Source organism: Gracilinanus agilis, chromosome 3 (genome assembly GCF_016433145.1).
Source record: "Gracilinanus agilis isolate LMUSP501 chromosome 3, AgileGrace, whole genome shotgun sequence".
Lineage (NCBI taxonomy): Eukaryota > Metazoa > Chordata > Mammalia > Didelphimorphia > Didelphidae > Gracilinanus > Gracilinanus agilis.
Window position 1 is genome coordinate 147,445,449 of NC_058132.1, and position 16,726 is coordinate 147,462,174.

The window sequence follows — 16,726 nt, forward strand, 5'->3', positions numbered from 1 at the left end:
AAAGAAGCAATTTTCCCAGCCCCAGCATTAGGAATGCCTGATTACAACAAACCATTTGTCTTGCATGTCCATGAGAGAAAAGGTGTGGCTTCTGGTGTGCTTACACAGTCTTTAGGACCACTGCAAAGACCAATAGCTCACTACTCACCTCAGCTAGATACCATTGCTGCAGGAGCTCCCCCGTGTCTCCAGGAATTGGCTGCCGCTGCTCTTTTAGTTACAGAAGCTACTGATCTGGTATTGGGCAGTCCACTAACTATACTATGCCCACATGAAGTAGAGGCTTTGCTTTTAAGACACAAAATGCACGCATTATCAGATCAGAGACTGACCAGATATGAAATCACTTTGCTAGACAATGAAATATCACATTGAAAAGATGCATTACATTGAATCTAGCTACTCTGTTACCTGATCTACCAACAAATGGCGAAACTTAAATTAGTGATTCCGATAATGGGCGCTACCGCCCCCTAGTGGGTGCTGCAGCAATCCAGGGAAACAGTGATGGCCACAGGTACATTTATCTTTCCTGTTAATTGCTATTAAAATTTTTTTAATTAATTTCCAGGGGGCTAAGTAATATTTTTTTTGGAAAGAGGGCAATAGGCCAAAAAAGTTTGGGAACCACTGCTCTAAATGATCAACCTCTACATGACTGTGAGAAAGTAGTGAACATTACAGAAAGTCCCCATGAAAATTTACTTGACACTCCATTGGAGAATGCTGAGATGATACTATTCATTGATGGCTCATCTTTCATAAGGGATGGAATAAGGTACACAGGTGCAGCTGTAGTTACAGAGTTTGAAACAATTTTGTCTGCTTCACTTAATCAAATCTGAATGCTCAAGCTGCTGAGTTAATAGCATTGAAGTAAGCCTGTCTAATAGCAAGGGATAGAAGAGTTACTATCTATACAGAATCAAAATATTCTTTTGGCATTTGTCACACAGTAGGAGCTCTATGGTTACAACGTGGATTCTTATTCAGGCAAGACAATAGCCAATGCTAAAATCATAAATGAACTTTTAGTAACTCTCTAACTACCTCATAAACTAGTTCACTGTTTGGCTCACACCAGTGGCAATAACTTTGTCTCAAAAGGGAACCACAGAGCAGGCATAACAGCAAAAATGGCAGCAATGGAAGGTCCAGAATTAATTTTAAATCTATCAGTCAAGTGAAACTGATTTGGCAGAAGCAAATAATGAGAAAGAAGTGAACAAAATTTTAAGGCACAGCAGATAAATGGTGTGTGGATAGCCTCAGTAGGAAAGCTGATATCACCAAGAACTTTTTTATAACCAAATTTGTCAAGCTATGCACAGGAAAGGTCATTTTGGCACACAAGATATAGCATAGTAGATTCAGTGAAGAAAACATGGATAGCCCCTGGTATTACAAATGTAACATCAAAGATCTGTGCATCGTGTCATACATGTCCACAATACAACCAACATGTGTTCAAGCAAAAGGCATTTGGTAGAAGACCTCTCGCTTATATCCCATTCAAGCATTTGCAGATAGATTTTATTTCAATGCCAAAAGCTAGGAACTATAAATTTTGCTTGCTTATTGTAGATCAATTGACAAGATGGCCAAAAGTATTTCCATCTAACAAGAATACAGTTCAATTTGTGTAAAAAATGCTATTAAGGGAGATCATACCTAGATTTAGCCTTCCAGCAAGAATAGATTCTGATAGAGGTACACATTTCACTGATACAGTATTATAACCAAAATATGAATGCCTCAGGATAACACCTAAGTTTCATGTGCCTTACCATCCACAGAGTTCTGAGAAAGTGGAAAGGTTGAACAGAGAGATCAAAATGATGATTGGGAAACTATGCACAGAGACACACCTAAAATGGCCTGATGTGTTGCCACTAACCATGTTTTACATAAGAACTAGATCCATAGGAGACCTACTTATATCTCCATATGAAATGTTATTTGGTCATCCACCATTATAATCAAAAACATTTAGCCTTGCGTATACTTCAGTGTTGGCTGGGGATACCACCACTGCTAAGTATATAAGAGAATTGCAGAGTAGAATCAAATACCTTTAACAATTAGGAGCAGTAATACAAACTAGACCTATTGACTTCTCATTACATGACATAAATTGTGGTGATAAAACCTATGTAAAATTTTTTAATAAAATGGGAGGTACACAACCTGCCAGTGAAGGTCCATAATAGATGCTGCTTACAACACCAGTAGCAGTGAAGATAACAGAAAAGTCATCAGTAGAAGATGAGAATCAAGGATAAGAAGATAAAGATCACCACAACAACAGCAGGACTGCAACACGGACAACAGCAAAATGACAATGGGATAAAGACTACTACACATTGACAACAGAAGAAGGACAACAAAATTACTATGGACACTGTTTCAAGAGACAATGTACTATTTCAAGGATACACTGGACAAAGAGTATTATAAAAACAATGACCTGCAACTACAGATTTGTCCATGGACATTGAGGACTACTATCAAGAACTAAGAACACTGAAGGATTTTAAAGGAAATTAATTGTACATTTGAATGGAAAAAGTTTGGATTTTAGTATAATAGAGGTTTGAGGTTTGTATGAGTATGTAAATGGTAAATATAAAATTTAAGTTTTAAGAATAATTCTTACTAATATAATATACAGTGTATTAAATAGGGATATTAAAAAATTTATAACTAGTTGCTAAATACAATACTTAATACATAAAGTTATAAAGGATAACTTAAAATATAAAAATAATAGTAAAAACTTATTAAATTGATTTTAATAAAATATATTAAAAATATAAAAATTAAATAGTAAGGTAAATACCTTACTTCATATTTTTTTATGTCCTCCTTAAAGGGAACCTTAAAGAGAGGGTTCTATTCACCTTAAGGGGGATTTTATATCTTCCTAAAAGGTGACTTCAGGGAGGAATGTAATGTAAATATTATGTATATTTTTGTATAATAGTTTTCTTTCAAGGTTTTTTTTGTTTTCATAGTATTGTAAGATGATTTTGAATTTTTATTTTTAGGTAGAATTTTTTTACTGTAATAGCATTATTTTGTTATTGAAAATGTTTACATTTGAATTATCTGTAACTAATGCGATTTGCATTTTGCAAGACTTTTTCCTTTCTTTTATTCTTCTTTCTTTAACTCTCTCTGTCCTAGTTTTAGAATAAGAATAGTTAGGTGCATTTCCTTCATTTGAGAAAGATTTTTCTTTTCAATGAAGCACAGTGGGGAATGTAAAAATTAGTTATTAATTTGTTAATTTGATTAATTAAACAATAGGTTCTGCTTAGAAGAAGGATTTCCAACTTAGGGAAAGAGTTTTAAAGGTTACCTTAAGAGAGAGTAGAATGTTCAGGAGGTTCCTTAAGAAGAATTCCTAGAAACTCCTAGGAAAGGACAGTTGGAAAACAAATCACTCTCTGGAGCTTCTTCATTGGGAGTAGATGTCTAGGAAGTTAACTCTTTTCAATCTTGGAAAATTTTGGTGGTAAATAGCTTTGGAAAATATCTTTATATTGTGAGAGTAATTCAACTGAATAGAGTGAGAGGCTGAGGCTGTTCCCTGAAACACTACAGGTGGTGCCAGAGAGCAGCGTCTGTGAGAACTGACAAGCAACTATATCTGTGAAGCTGAGCAGACACAGAGAGCTACATTCAAGCTGTGACTATCCAAAATAAGTGAAGGAGCTAAGGATAACTATAAATGTATATATTGTTATAAGGATATAGAAATAGATTTGGGATATAGATAGACAATAAGAGTAGTTTAAGGAGGCCTGTTTCAGGCAAGAAGAAATCCCTTGCGGGACAGTTGGGTTTGGGGAATATATTTAGAAATCTTCGTTTTAGAGTAATATATCTCCTAATCAATTTCTATTTCCTTATCCTGTCCCTGATACTTCTCATAGCTATTAATAAATAGGTTTTGTAGTAATCTGTCTCCAGCCAGTTTCATCTTCCACCAGAACCAGCTAGACCCTAACAGCTTTAGCAGAATATATACCACCTAATCAATACCAACTGACAAGCAACTGGCCATAATCAATATCAAGATCAAATATAATCATAACAGTAGACATTCTTTTTTCCTTAGTAATGGACAGGGAAACCTTATACTCAGAGATTATCATAGGGCCTAGATATGTGGAATAGTATAAGAAATACAGATATATACCTTTATATCTATATCTATGTCAATCTACAAAGAGATAGTTATAGAGAGAGATAGAGATGGAGATAGAAGTATATAATAGTTTTTTCAGGCTAAGTCTCCCTCTCTCACTCAGGCTAGATCACCATTGACATTAACCTGCTCCATCTTTGATGAGCCAATTCAGTCTGGCGGCTCCCCTTTCTCAGACACTTACTCTGAGTTCCATACCTGGCAAGGCATTTTAGCCATACTCAATTCAGAACTGCTAGGCCAGTGATGGCAAACCTTTTAAAGGCAGAGTGCCATGTTCACCCCCCCCCAGGAGACCTAGTGCTATGGCCCCCCTCACCTCCTGGATCCCCCCTAACCCCAGATAGGGGAGGGAGGAAGTGCTCCCTTTGGGCTGCTGGGTAGAGGGGCAGGTGACAAGCAGCACATGTGGAGCAGGGGGAGGAGAGTGGCCCAAGCACTCCACTCCCTTCTAGCACCACTCCCTTCTAGCTATGTGACATGGTCCCCTCAGATCTAGTTCCTCTCTACCCCACCATAGGAAACACCTTCACCCCAGACTCAACAGGCTGCCATCTGCACCACACTCTCATGCAGCATATGAGCCCTGCCCCCTTACAATTCCCCAGGCCCTCACCCCAGACAGGGGAGAGAGGAAGCACTCCCTTTGGCTGCTGGACAGAGGGGCAGGGGAAGTGAGGAATGTCCTCAAGAGCATGGAGTGGGGGAGAGGAACAGCTCTGCCCCCCAAGTCCCTCTGCCTTTCTAATAATGAACTCTGGCAGGCAACAGCGGGTGTTCCCACAGAGAGAGCTCTGTGTGTCATTTTTGGCACCTGTGCCTTAGGTTCACCATCACTATCCTAGGCACATATGATCAGCCTCAGAGTCACCAATAGCAGGAATCATAAGTATACTTAATGACTCACAGCTATGTATAATATTTGTAAAGAAATGCACTTCTATTACTTTGGGGGCAAGTACATGGTGACCCTCTAGGAAAATGATTTAGTGTATGGGTTACTTTCAACTCTATGATGCCATCATTTTAACCGCAACCAGCATATTATGTTATGAATTGTTAATGATCTATAGAAATGCTAATGATTTACATAGCATCATTTGATATCCTGCTACTTCACTAAAATTGTTGATAATTTCAGTTAACTTTTCACTGAATCTCTAGGATTATACATATATATACATATGTGTATATATGTATATATATATATATATATCATGTGAAAAGAGTTATTTTCAGTTCCTCTTTGTCCTTGCTATCAGTTTTTTCTTTTCTTATTACTATTGCTTGCATTTCTAGTACAATATTAAATATATTAGTGATGAGTATCCTTATTTTACACCTGACCTTATATAGAAGGCTTCTAATTTATCTACACTACAGTTTTTATAACATAAAAATAAATTTTATCCAAACTGTTGTCAAAATTATCACAAACTCTAAAAGTAGGTAAGGCCAATTAATAAGGGTTGATTTTAATCCATAGGAAATGGGTAAACTGGAGAATCATTTATTACAGGATTACTCATTATAAGTAATCTAGTTTACCACATCACTAAAGAATTTGTACTTAGTTGGTCACTATGGAACATTTACTAGAATGTAGAAAAATCTTTGTTATACAGATTCCTTCTTTATAATCCCACTTTCAAGAGATTTCACTTATATAGTACTTCTTTAATGGACATATGCTAGATTTTTTAATACTTTGTGGGCAACACTGAGGCTCTGAAGCGTCCTTCATTCTCACAACATTATCTATCAAACCCCTTTTCTGATTATTAATGATGATGTCTTTTAAGTTCTTTCTTTCATTAGTAATTATTGAAAGTAATTATTGAAAATTTACCATATGTAGAGCTCTCCATTGCCCTTAGGGTCATTTCCAATTTCAGTTCTATATAAATCATAAAATTCTTTTATTTATAGCCATATATCAATAGGAGAATATTTTCATTTACAAGATATGTTTTTTTAAATCAAAGAGTGACTTGGGATCATTGAAAATATTCCACAGTTTCATGAGTAATAAAGTCTTAATTCAGATTTAATACTACAAGTAAGATTGCAATATGACTAGGCCACTTGAGAAATTAATTTTTAAGCATTTATTTAGAAACTCTTATTAAATGTCTACTATGTTAAAAATCATTATACCAGGTAGAGGGGGAAATGCAAAAATAATAAATAAGATAAGATCCCTATTCTTAAGGACCTACAGTCATTTGATTGCTTCAGATTAGCCTTCTTTCTAATCAGTATAATATTTTGGTTCTGTTCTAATACCAAAATACTCATATGTGAAATTATAGTTGTGGATTTATACCAGAAGAAATAAAATTATTATTACTTCTACCATTATATTTTTAATTATTTGAAAATAAGATATTGAAAATAAAATAAGAAAATAAAATAATTATTTGAAAAATTTGAAAATAAGAAAATAATTATTTGAAAATAAAGACTACTACTTTTTGTAGTAGGTTTTAGTTAAAGGACTTGAAGATTCTGCCTCCCAGTGGCCAATTGTAAATAAACTTAATATTTTTTCATTTAAAATTATGAAGAATGATTTTCCTAGAAATGATCATTTTTTACCTTTTATGATACTTTAATGTCCTGCTATTTAATGTATTACAATATTTTAAAAATTCTCTTGTATCCCTTCCTTTCTTTTTCCTACTAAAATCACTCTAATTAAGACCCTCATTGCTCTATTCTCAAACTATTGTGCTAGCCTCCAAACTAGCCTACCTATCACCAGTGGGGTTTTTTTTGTTTTTGTTTTTGTTTTTTTATGACACTCTCCTATATATCACTAGACATATTATTCTTAAAACATCCTGAAATTCCACCATCTGGACATTTTTGCTTCTCCCAGACTACTTTAATAAATATTCTTATTTAATTTATTATGACCCATTTCTTTGACCTTCCCAACATTGACTTAACCTTATCTCCTTAGGCAGCCGTAATTCCATGTTATATCACTTTAATGTTTTAATGACTATTGCTCTTGAATCACTCTCTTGATGACCTTATCCATCTCCAGATCCTTATCTTTGGCAGGATAATCTCATCATATTTACCTCAATTTAATTTATCTTTAAAATGAGAACTATTGTGATATAGTGGGAAAAGAAAGCTTTCCTTAGAGCCAGGAAGATATGAGTTCAAGATTAGTTTCTGACATACTGTCAGTGGGTCCTTGGCTAAATCACTTAACTTTTCAGTGCCTAAACCAGTGGTGTCAAATTAAAATAGAAATGGAGCTGCTAAATTGTACATAAGGGTCCCTGCAGTCCACCTATTAACCTAGAAATAAAACATATTAGCATTACCTATGTTTTATTGGTTTTTTATATTTTGTTAAATATTACCCAATTACATGTTGTTCTAGTTCAGGGGCAGTCAGAAATGGTCAGCAGGTGGCATGTTTGACACCTCTTCTCTAGACAACTCTTAGATCAGAAGGTCCAGGGCTACAGTACTGCACAACACCAGATTAAAATGTAAGGAGGAAATATTTAACAAATAAAGAAAAATACAATAAAACAGATAATGATTTATGGTTTTCTAAATCAATATGCAGCCCACAGGGATCCCATATGTAGTTTCTACTTTGAGTCTGACCATTGAACTTAACTAGGCTGCTCTTCAGATACTGTTCTCCATCACCATCTCTATGTAGAAGGTCTTTCTAGCTTGGTAGAACTTGGCCTACCTTGTGCTTCACTGGTATGCCCAGAGGTCACCTCTATGCCATGATGAGGCATCAGAGTAGAATTTTAAATAGAAGAAGACTAAGAAAATGAAAGTGAAGGAATATTGTTAAAAGTGAGAACCCCAATAGAGAAGATGGTAACAACTGATCTGGGCCTTGAAGGAAAAGAAGAATTTGGTTCCAGAAATGGGAGATGACTGCATGAATGCAGAATCATGAAAAATCTTTTTTCTTTAGTTCGATTTTTAATATTTCCTTTAAGAAAGCTTAAAGCAGTGATTCCCAAAGTGGGCGCTACCACCCCCTAGAGGGTGCTGCAGCGATCTAGGAGGGGGGTGATGGCCACAGGTGCATTTATCTTTCCTATTAATTGCTATTCAAATTTTTAAAAAATTAATTTCCAGGGGGCTAAGTAATATTTTTTCTGGAAAGGGGGTGGTAGGCCAAAAAAGTTTGGGAACCACTGGCTTAAAGTATTGAAAAACCTCAGAGATAAGGCAATGATATATAGTTAAGTTTGTTGGGGTTTTTTTAATTATAAACTTTTTTACATATAACCCTTATCTAGGCCAGATACAAAGCTTTTACTCTGTCCTTATCAGCCATCTGGTAAGTGGCAGTTGCAATTATCTAATCCAGTGGTCACAAGAACCAGAGTGATAACAATGAAAATATAGAAAAGGCAATGGATGTAAAATATCCTTCAGAAGTAGAACTAACAGAACTTAGTCACTGATTAATCTGAAAGATGAGGGAGAAGTAGGAGTCTAAGATTTCATATATGGCAGACTGACAGAAATAGTAAAGTTAGAATAATGTTAAGGGAAAAGATGACAATGTCAGTATTGGACATTAAATTTGTACTGCTACCTATAAATCTATGTGGAGATTTCCTATTTACAACTAGAGGTGTTTTGGCACTCAGAAGACAAAGTAGAACTGAAGATATATATTGGGAATCTCCAGCACTGAAGTAGTAGTTGAAGACTTGGGAGTGAATGAAATTGCTACAATAGAGTTATGTACAAAAAAAGGATTGAGAACAAAACTTGGTATACCATCCACTTTAAAAAGTTGGAAAGACAAAAAGCCAGGGAAAACAGAAGTATAAAGGGATCTTTGGCAGTGTTTTCTGTAGATGAGGGTTGGGAGTATCTAGTGGTAAGAGTAAGTTAACAGTGCAAGGTGCTACAGAGAGGGCAGTAAGTTTGAGGGCTATTTTTTTAATCAAAAAAGTGACCTTTGGCAAAGCATTTAAAATAGAATTTGGAGGATAGAAAGCATATTTCAAGAAACCAAGGACGGATTAGATGATTAGGATATTAGACATAGATGTGTTTCAAATTTGGCAACAAAAGAGAGAACAGTGATGAAATGGTAACTGTATTAGGTAGAAGAGGTAAGAGAATTTCTTTGTTGAGAAATCCTGAGCATGTTTGGGGGCAGATCAGAAGGAATTATTGGAATCTATGAATAAGAGTGGGAAAATGATTCTTGAAACAACTTCCTATAAGAAATGGGAGGAAATTGAATAAAGGGCAGAGGAAGAGAGATTTGCCATAGTGAGTAATAGGAATACCTCTTCTGAGACCAGAGATTTAAAAAAAAAACCAGTGATCAGGGTGAGGAATGGGAAGGAAAGTTAAAGAATCTCTTGTCAGGTGACCTTGATCTAAGTGAAATTTGAGTTGTTATAATCAGTATTAACATTTATTAAATACCTACTATGTGCCAATTACTGTTGCTAAGTGCTAAGGATAAAATTTGTTTTAAAAGCCTTAAAAGTTCCTTCAAGGATCTGAAAATCTAGTTGGAGGAAATAGCACATATAAAGAAGATGAAAGGAATACCTTTTACCAGGGCATGATCAAGTGTTACGATTAAAAATGATAAAGACTGATATAATAATAGAAATTAGTAGTTTAATTAAAGCCATGCTGATAGAGACAAATCACAGACCACGCGCCTGTAAGAATTCACATTGCCTCAGCCATCTTTACCTTTCGTATCTTCCCCCCGCCTCGTAGCTAAGAGGGCCACTTCCTCCTCCCCCAGGAGTCTTATCCCTTTCTCTTACATCATCATACTTCCTGTTTGCCATCAGGAATCATGGGAAATGTAGTTTCAAAGTCTCTCACATGTCCATAGGAAATATATAACATACTTTTAAATGGCATCTTCCCAATTCCAAATATACACAAGCCCTACATCAGGTTTGGAAATGATTCTAGGAGGTATGTTGCCCAGTTGATTTCATCCTGCAGGGCAATTAGTTCCTGGAGATCATGAAGTTCAGGAGAGCAGGCAATTATGCAAAAGAAGTGATGTTAAAGGACCTGGGAAAAGTTCTCCAAAGACTACCCTTCCAACCAGAGAGGTGGGGGAGGAGGAAAGGGCACCCAAAGGCAGAAGAGATGTGAATTTGAGTTGATTTCAACTTGCATTAGTCTTAATTTCTCCTCAATACCTACTACCCAGGGCGCCTTTCCCTCCTAGTTCCTCTCTAAGAGGTTGGAGAGATGAGGAGGAGAGTTGAACACAGGAAAGTTCCTTCCAAATCCTCCACCATTTAATGAAGATACCCAGGACATTCACCTCATCATTTCGCACCTTCTTGCCCTCCAGGATTTCACTATCTTCAAAAACTCATCATCCTGCGAGATATCAACTCTGAAAATCATATCCCTTCAGTGAGACTTAATCTACTGCTACACTCATATAGGGTGTCCTGTAGTTGGGGGCTTAAGAAGAGGAAAATATTTGGAACAGTTGCTGTGGAGAATGACTTAATCTACAAAGCTAAAGCAGAAGAACTGTCAAGAAGTAGTGTATAAAATTAGCCAATTTTTTTTACCTGCTCCCACAAAATTCAACAGTATAAGAATAGAAATTTGATGGCAAGATTGCCCTCCCAGAGATAAGGAAATGAAGGTGGATAAGGTCAGGAAGAAAGTGATTCAAGAGCAATAACCATTATAAAATTAAAGTGAAAGACCATGGAATCAGAACTGCCTAGGGAGACAGATTAATGTGGGATGTCAATGAGGGAAAGATAGTCTAGAAAAATTAATAATACATCAAGGTCAAGTGATAGAACACAGTAAATCTAAAGAAAATATTTATTCAAGTAGTCTGAACTGTGTGGTCAGAAGGTAGAATTTCGACAACATGTTTTAAGAATAATATGGCAGTGGGGAATCTAAGTGGCTCAGGGGATTGAGAGCCAGACCTAGAAATGAGAGGTCCTAGGTTCAACTGGCCTCAGATACTTCCTAGCTGTGTGATTGTGGGCAAGTCACTTAACCCTCATTGCCTAGCCCTTACCTCCCTTCTGCCTTGGAACCAATACATAGTATTGATTCTAAGACAGAAGGTAAGGGTTTAAATAAAAATAAATTGAAAAAAATAATATGCCAGTGTCATACAGGACGGAATACAGTAGAAAAGACTGGGTAAGCAGGCTAATTTGGAGACTTATATGGTAGTCTGGATTTGAGGTAATGAGTGATTTTACTAACATGATTTTAGTAGGAAACAGAAAAGAAGGAATATAAGAGATTGTTTTTTTTTTTAAGTTCACCTCTTCTAGAGGTTTCTGTCATAGGTCCAAGACAGATGAGCATTTTATATAGATGGAATTCTAAGGATTTTTAAAAATATGTTCTTGTGTAATTCAGGTTTCACTATAATTGGAATGACAATTCCAGTTCACATTTTTGACATTTAAAATTAATGTATTTTTTAAAAAGACCATCTCTTATTTTGAAGTTGAATTAAAAGTTTTTACTTGTTATTAATTTTTCCATCCCTACATTAAATCTTTATTTTTTTCCTGAAGATATCTAGTGTTTATATTAAAGAGGAATAAATTAAATGTGCTTTGTCATATTTAATGCCTAGGAGGAGAACTGCTCTAATTCTTTTTGAATGATCAAAGTATTTCATCCCTTGGCTGCATTGAAAAAAACAGAGAATAGCTTTTCTTTAATTCTTAGAGGAATATAGCAACACAAAAAACTGCCAGATTGCTAGATTGCATTGATAACACTGCTAGGCTTTGTGCCAAAAGGACACCTCACCTTTAAAAAAAAAAAAAAGAAAAGAAAAAGAACATGTCCTTTCTGCAAGGTGAACTCTTTTTTCTTTTGAAGGAAAATTCCAGCATATTCCTTTGAAACACCGACTTAAGTAAAAAGCCTGAATAAATACAGAGATGTAGCAGTGTCAAATAACATCATCTCATCTAAAGATAGGATTTATATAAACAGTATGGTTCAGCAATAACATTCTAAGCATCTGCCTTTTGATAAAGCTTTAAGAAAATTGGAATTTAGGGCATTTATAAAAAGAAGAGTTACTGAAAAAAATATTTAATGCTTTTAGCTTGTAAACTAAATGCCACTCCTTGTTTTTGAATTATTATTTTTAAGTTATACAACAAAGAAAAGTATTTTTATACTTTACAACTTAAGAATTTAAGCAAAAAATTCTCAACATCTTTTTTTAAAAGCAGAAAAAAGAACAGAAGGAAGTCCAGAAAGAAGTACAGATAAACAGGACAATTGTGAAAGTTACAGTTTGGACCTGTATTTTAAAAGAAAAGCTGTATATAATAGGCATCTGCAGTTTTATGTTTAATCTTCTTTTCCTGTTTACTTTGTATATGGAAATGCCCAATTTATTTAAAGTTTTTCAGAATAAAAATTAATCATTTTTTTAAATTTTCTCCCTCATACGCCCTTCCTCACTCATTGAAAAAATAAGTAATACACTATCAATAGTATATGTGAAATCATGCAAAATACCTTTCCATATTAGCCATATTTTTTTAAAAAGCAAGAAAAATAAAGTGAGAAAATTATGCTTCAGTTTACACTCAGAATTCATTAGTTCTTTCTGGAGGCAGATAGCATTTTTTCATTATGAGTCCTTTGGAATTGTCTCGGAACATTCTATTGATCAGAGTAGCCAAATTTTTCACAGTTGATTATCATTAAAACATTGCTGTTACTGTGCACAATTATCTCCAGGTCCTTCCCACTTCATTTACATCAGTTCATATAGATCTTGCCATGTTTTTCTGAAACCACCACTCTCATCATTTCTTATATCGCAATACTGCTCTGTTACAAAGGGGCAACTACATGGCACAGTAGATAGAGTGCCTGGGCCTGGAGTCAAGAAAACCTGAGTTCAAATCCAGCCTCAGGCACTTAATTGCTGTATGTTCCTGATCAAGTCACTTAACTCTGGTTACCTCAGTTTCCTTATCTGTAAAATTAAGTAGAGAAGAAATAGCGAACCACTCTAATATCTTTAACAAGAAACAAATGGGGTCATGAAGAGTCAGACACAATGGACATGACAGAAAAACAACTCCAATCACAGTCATATTCCAGAATTTGTTCAGCCATATTCCATGATAAGTATCCTCTCAGTTTCTAATTCATTGCCAGAACTGCTATGTATATTTTTATACATGTCTTTTTTTTTCTTTGATGTCTTTGGGATCTAGTAGTGGTCTTGCTGGGATCAAAGAGTATGCAGTTTTATAACCCTTTAACAGAATACTAAATTGTTTTCCAGAAAGATTAGACAAGTTCATAACCACCAACAGTTCATTTGTACACCTATTTTCCCTCATTTCCAAGATTTGTCATTTCTGTTAGGTGTGAGATGGTACCTCAGAGTTGTTTAAATTTGCATTTCTGTAGTAAAAAATTATTTAGAGCATTTTTCATGTAATTATAGATTTTATTTCTTCTTCTGAAAATTACCTGTTCGTATCCTTTAACCAACTAAATTAGGGAATGCCTCTTATTTTTATAAATTTGACAAAATTCTATACTCAACATATATTTAAGAAATGAAGTCTTTATCAGAGAAATTTGCTGGAAATTTTTTTATATTACTTCATTGTCCATGGTACCTTTTAGCAAAATGTAGTTCCCTTGATCATCTCTTTTAATTTAGTCTATTTTTGCTTTTGCTTTGTCTGAGATTATGATTACCACCCCCTTCCCTTTTTTATATCAGCAGAAAACATATTAGATTCTGCTCTAGCCCTTTATTTTAACTCTGTGTGTCTTTCTGTTTCAAGTATGTCTCTTAAAAAGGACATACTGTTGGATCCTGATTTTTCATCTGTTTCTGTTTTATGGGTGAGTTTATTCCATTCACATTCACTGTTATGATTATTGTGTATATCCCTGATTAATTTTCTTAGGTTTTTTTCTTTTTTTCATTTTATCCTTCCCCTTTCCAAAAGTATACTTTACTTTTAAATATTGCCTCCTTTAATCTGCCCTCATCCCCTTCCTCTCCTATCTCTGTACTGAGTAAGTTATATTTATATACACCCCAATATAGTCTTCCTTTTTTGAATTCTGATAAGAGTAAAGTTCAAGCATTGTCTGCCACCTTCCATTTTCCCCTCCATGGTAAAAGCTCTTCTTTGTAAAAGCCTCTTTTAATTTTAAGAAAATTTTCTCCATTCTGTCTCTCTCCTAGTGCATTCTTCTTTCTCTACCCTTCATTTTTTTGGGTGGGAGATCATTCTAATATAATCAACTCACATACATGCCCTGTGACTATATAAACTCCTTTGTATCATCTTCCCATAGAGGAATGTAAACAGTTTAAATGTATTAGGTCCCTTGTGATTACTCTTCCATGTTTATCTTTTTATGCTTCTCTTGAGTCTTATGTTCAAATGTCAGATTTTCTTTTCAGCTCTGGTCTTTTTATCAGGAATGCTTGAAAGTCACCTATTTCATTAAATATCCATTTTTCCCCCTGAAAAATTATACTCAGTTTTGCTAGGTAGATTATTCATGGTTGCAATCCTAGCTCCTTTGCCTTCCAGAATATCGTATTCCCAAGGAGAACAAAATTTAAGGGCTTCAGTAAGGTCAAATGGTTTATATTCCTATATGAAAGATGATATCAGTAGCTCTTAAAAATTGTTATTATCATCAGAGTAGTTAGAAGAAGTATACATAGAGGGTGTGGTAGTAAGTTGTTTAGGATGACAGAGTTCCATCAGACCTCAACCCCAGTGTTATAGACTTCTGCCTACTCCTTAAGTTTCTTAGGCCAGAAAAATATCACTTTCCAACTTTCTGTTGGCTCTAAAACTCCCAAATTTGAAGTGTCACTTTAAAGTAATTTGGAGGGGAATGTTAAAAGAGTTCAGCTGAGTGACTGCCCCAATCTGCTATCTTGGCGTCACCCCCTATCACATAAAGTATTGTTTTTCTTTTAATTACATGTAGAAAGAATTTTAAACAATTGTTTAATTCAGATTCCCCCCTTCATCCTTCTCCCTCCCTCACCAAGGCAGTAAATAACTTGATATAGGTTGTAGCAGTGTACTTTAATGCAAAATGTATTTCCATATTTTCCATTCCCTGATAGGAAACAAATATTATACATATAATTTTTAAAAAAGGAAATAAACTGAGATGGCATGCTTTAATCAGCAATCAAATTCTAACAGTTCCTTCTTTGGCTGTCACATGAAGTATTAATGATACACAGTCCTTCATGATATTTAAAGGCATTAATCCTGACCCTCAATATTGCCATTATAGAAGTATGCCACCATACCAAAGTGAAAATATTTTTAAATAAATTCATTGAGATTTTACATTTAGTTTTTCCAATTATATTCTTTCAATTATGTGAATATCTAATGCTCATTTAATATTTTCTGGTTCTTTTTCTTTCAGGACTGATTTCATATACTGAATATCTATTTTTGCTAACAGTTATCATCAGTAAGTATAGTACAGTTTTCATCAAAATACACTGTTGAAAGAATAATCTGCTGATGTCAGCAGCAGCAGCAGCAAATATTTGTTGAGAAGATACTGTGTCACAATGCTATTTAGACACTAGATATGACCTTCCCTCTGAAGTTACCTTTACACTTTCTATTTATTATATATGCATAATTATTTGCATACAGTCTCCCTGATTAGAATGTGAACTCCTCAAGGGCAGGGTCTATGATTTTGCCTTACTTTTATCCTCAGTACTTAGCAGAGTGCCCAGCACATCGTATAGTTAGCACTAAATAAATGTTTTATACTGGCTTCAAAACTAGATATTTGAACAGAAATAAAATGTTCCAGTATTTCTCAGATTCAAATAGATTCTATATCAGATTAATGTAATATGGGCTAAAGCATGTATAAAAGTTAATAATCTGACAGTGCTGAGTTAACTACCAAAAAAATGTTGGTATAAAGATAAGGTATAAAAGAAATCTTATCTGGTTCTCATATTAAAAAGTTGTCACTACAGCCTCAGCCACTTCCCAGCTGTGTGACCCTGGGCAAGTCTCTTGACCCCCATTGCCCACCCTTACCAATCTTCCACCTATGAGACAATACACCAAAGTACAAGGGTTAAAATAAAAAATTGTCACTAGGGGCAGCTGGGTAGCTCAGTGGATTGAGAGCCAGGCCTAGAGACGGGAGGTCCTAGGTTCAAATCTGACCTCAGACACTTCCCAGCTGTGTGACCCTGGGCAAGTCACTTGACCCCCATTGCCTACCCTTACCACTCTTCTGCCTTGGAACCAATACACAGTATCGATTCCAGGATGGAAGGTAAGGGTTTAAAAAAAAAAAAAGTTGTCACTAGCATTTTGAAACTTTAGGATAAATAAAAATCCACTAGATTTCTGAAATACATTTTGAGGTAGGTAGGTAGGTAGATAGGTAGGTAGGTAGGTATGAGAGAGAGAGAGAGAGAGAGAGAGAGAGAGAGAGAGAGAGAGAGAG

The 16,726-nt window shown here is 35.1% G+C and overlaps 1 protein-coding gene across 3 annotated transcripts in view; it reads left to right on the forward strand.

Moving 5' to 3' along the window:
- Positions 1–16,726, forward strand: part of MICU2 (mitochondrial calcium uptake 2) — a 187,775-nt gene that overhangs the window by 129,546 nt on the left and 41,503 nt on the right. For all 3 annotated transcript variants that reach the window (XM_044668299.1, XM_044668300.1, XM_044668301.1), the window contains one exon: positions 15,668–15,715. In XM_044668299.1, coding sequence (XP_044524234.1) covers positions 15,668–15,715 — 48 coding nt within the window. The remainder of the gene's footprint in view (positions 1–15,667; positions 15,716–16,726) is intronic.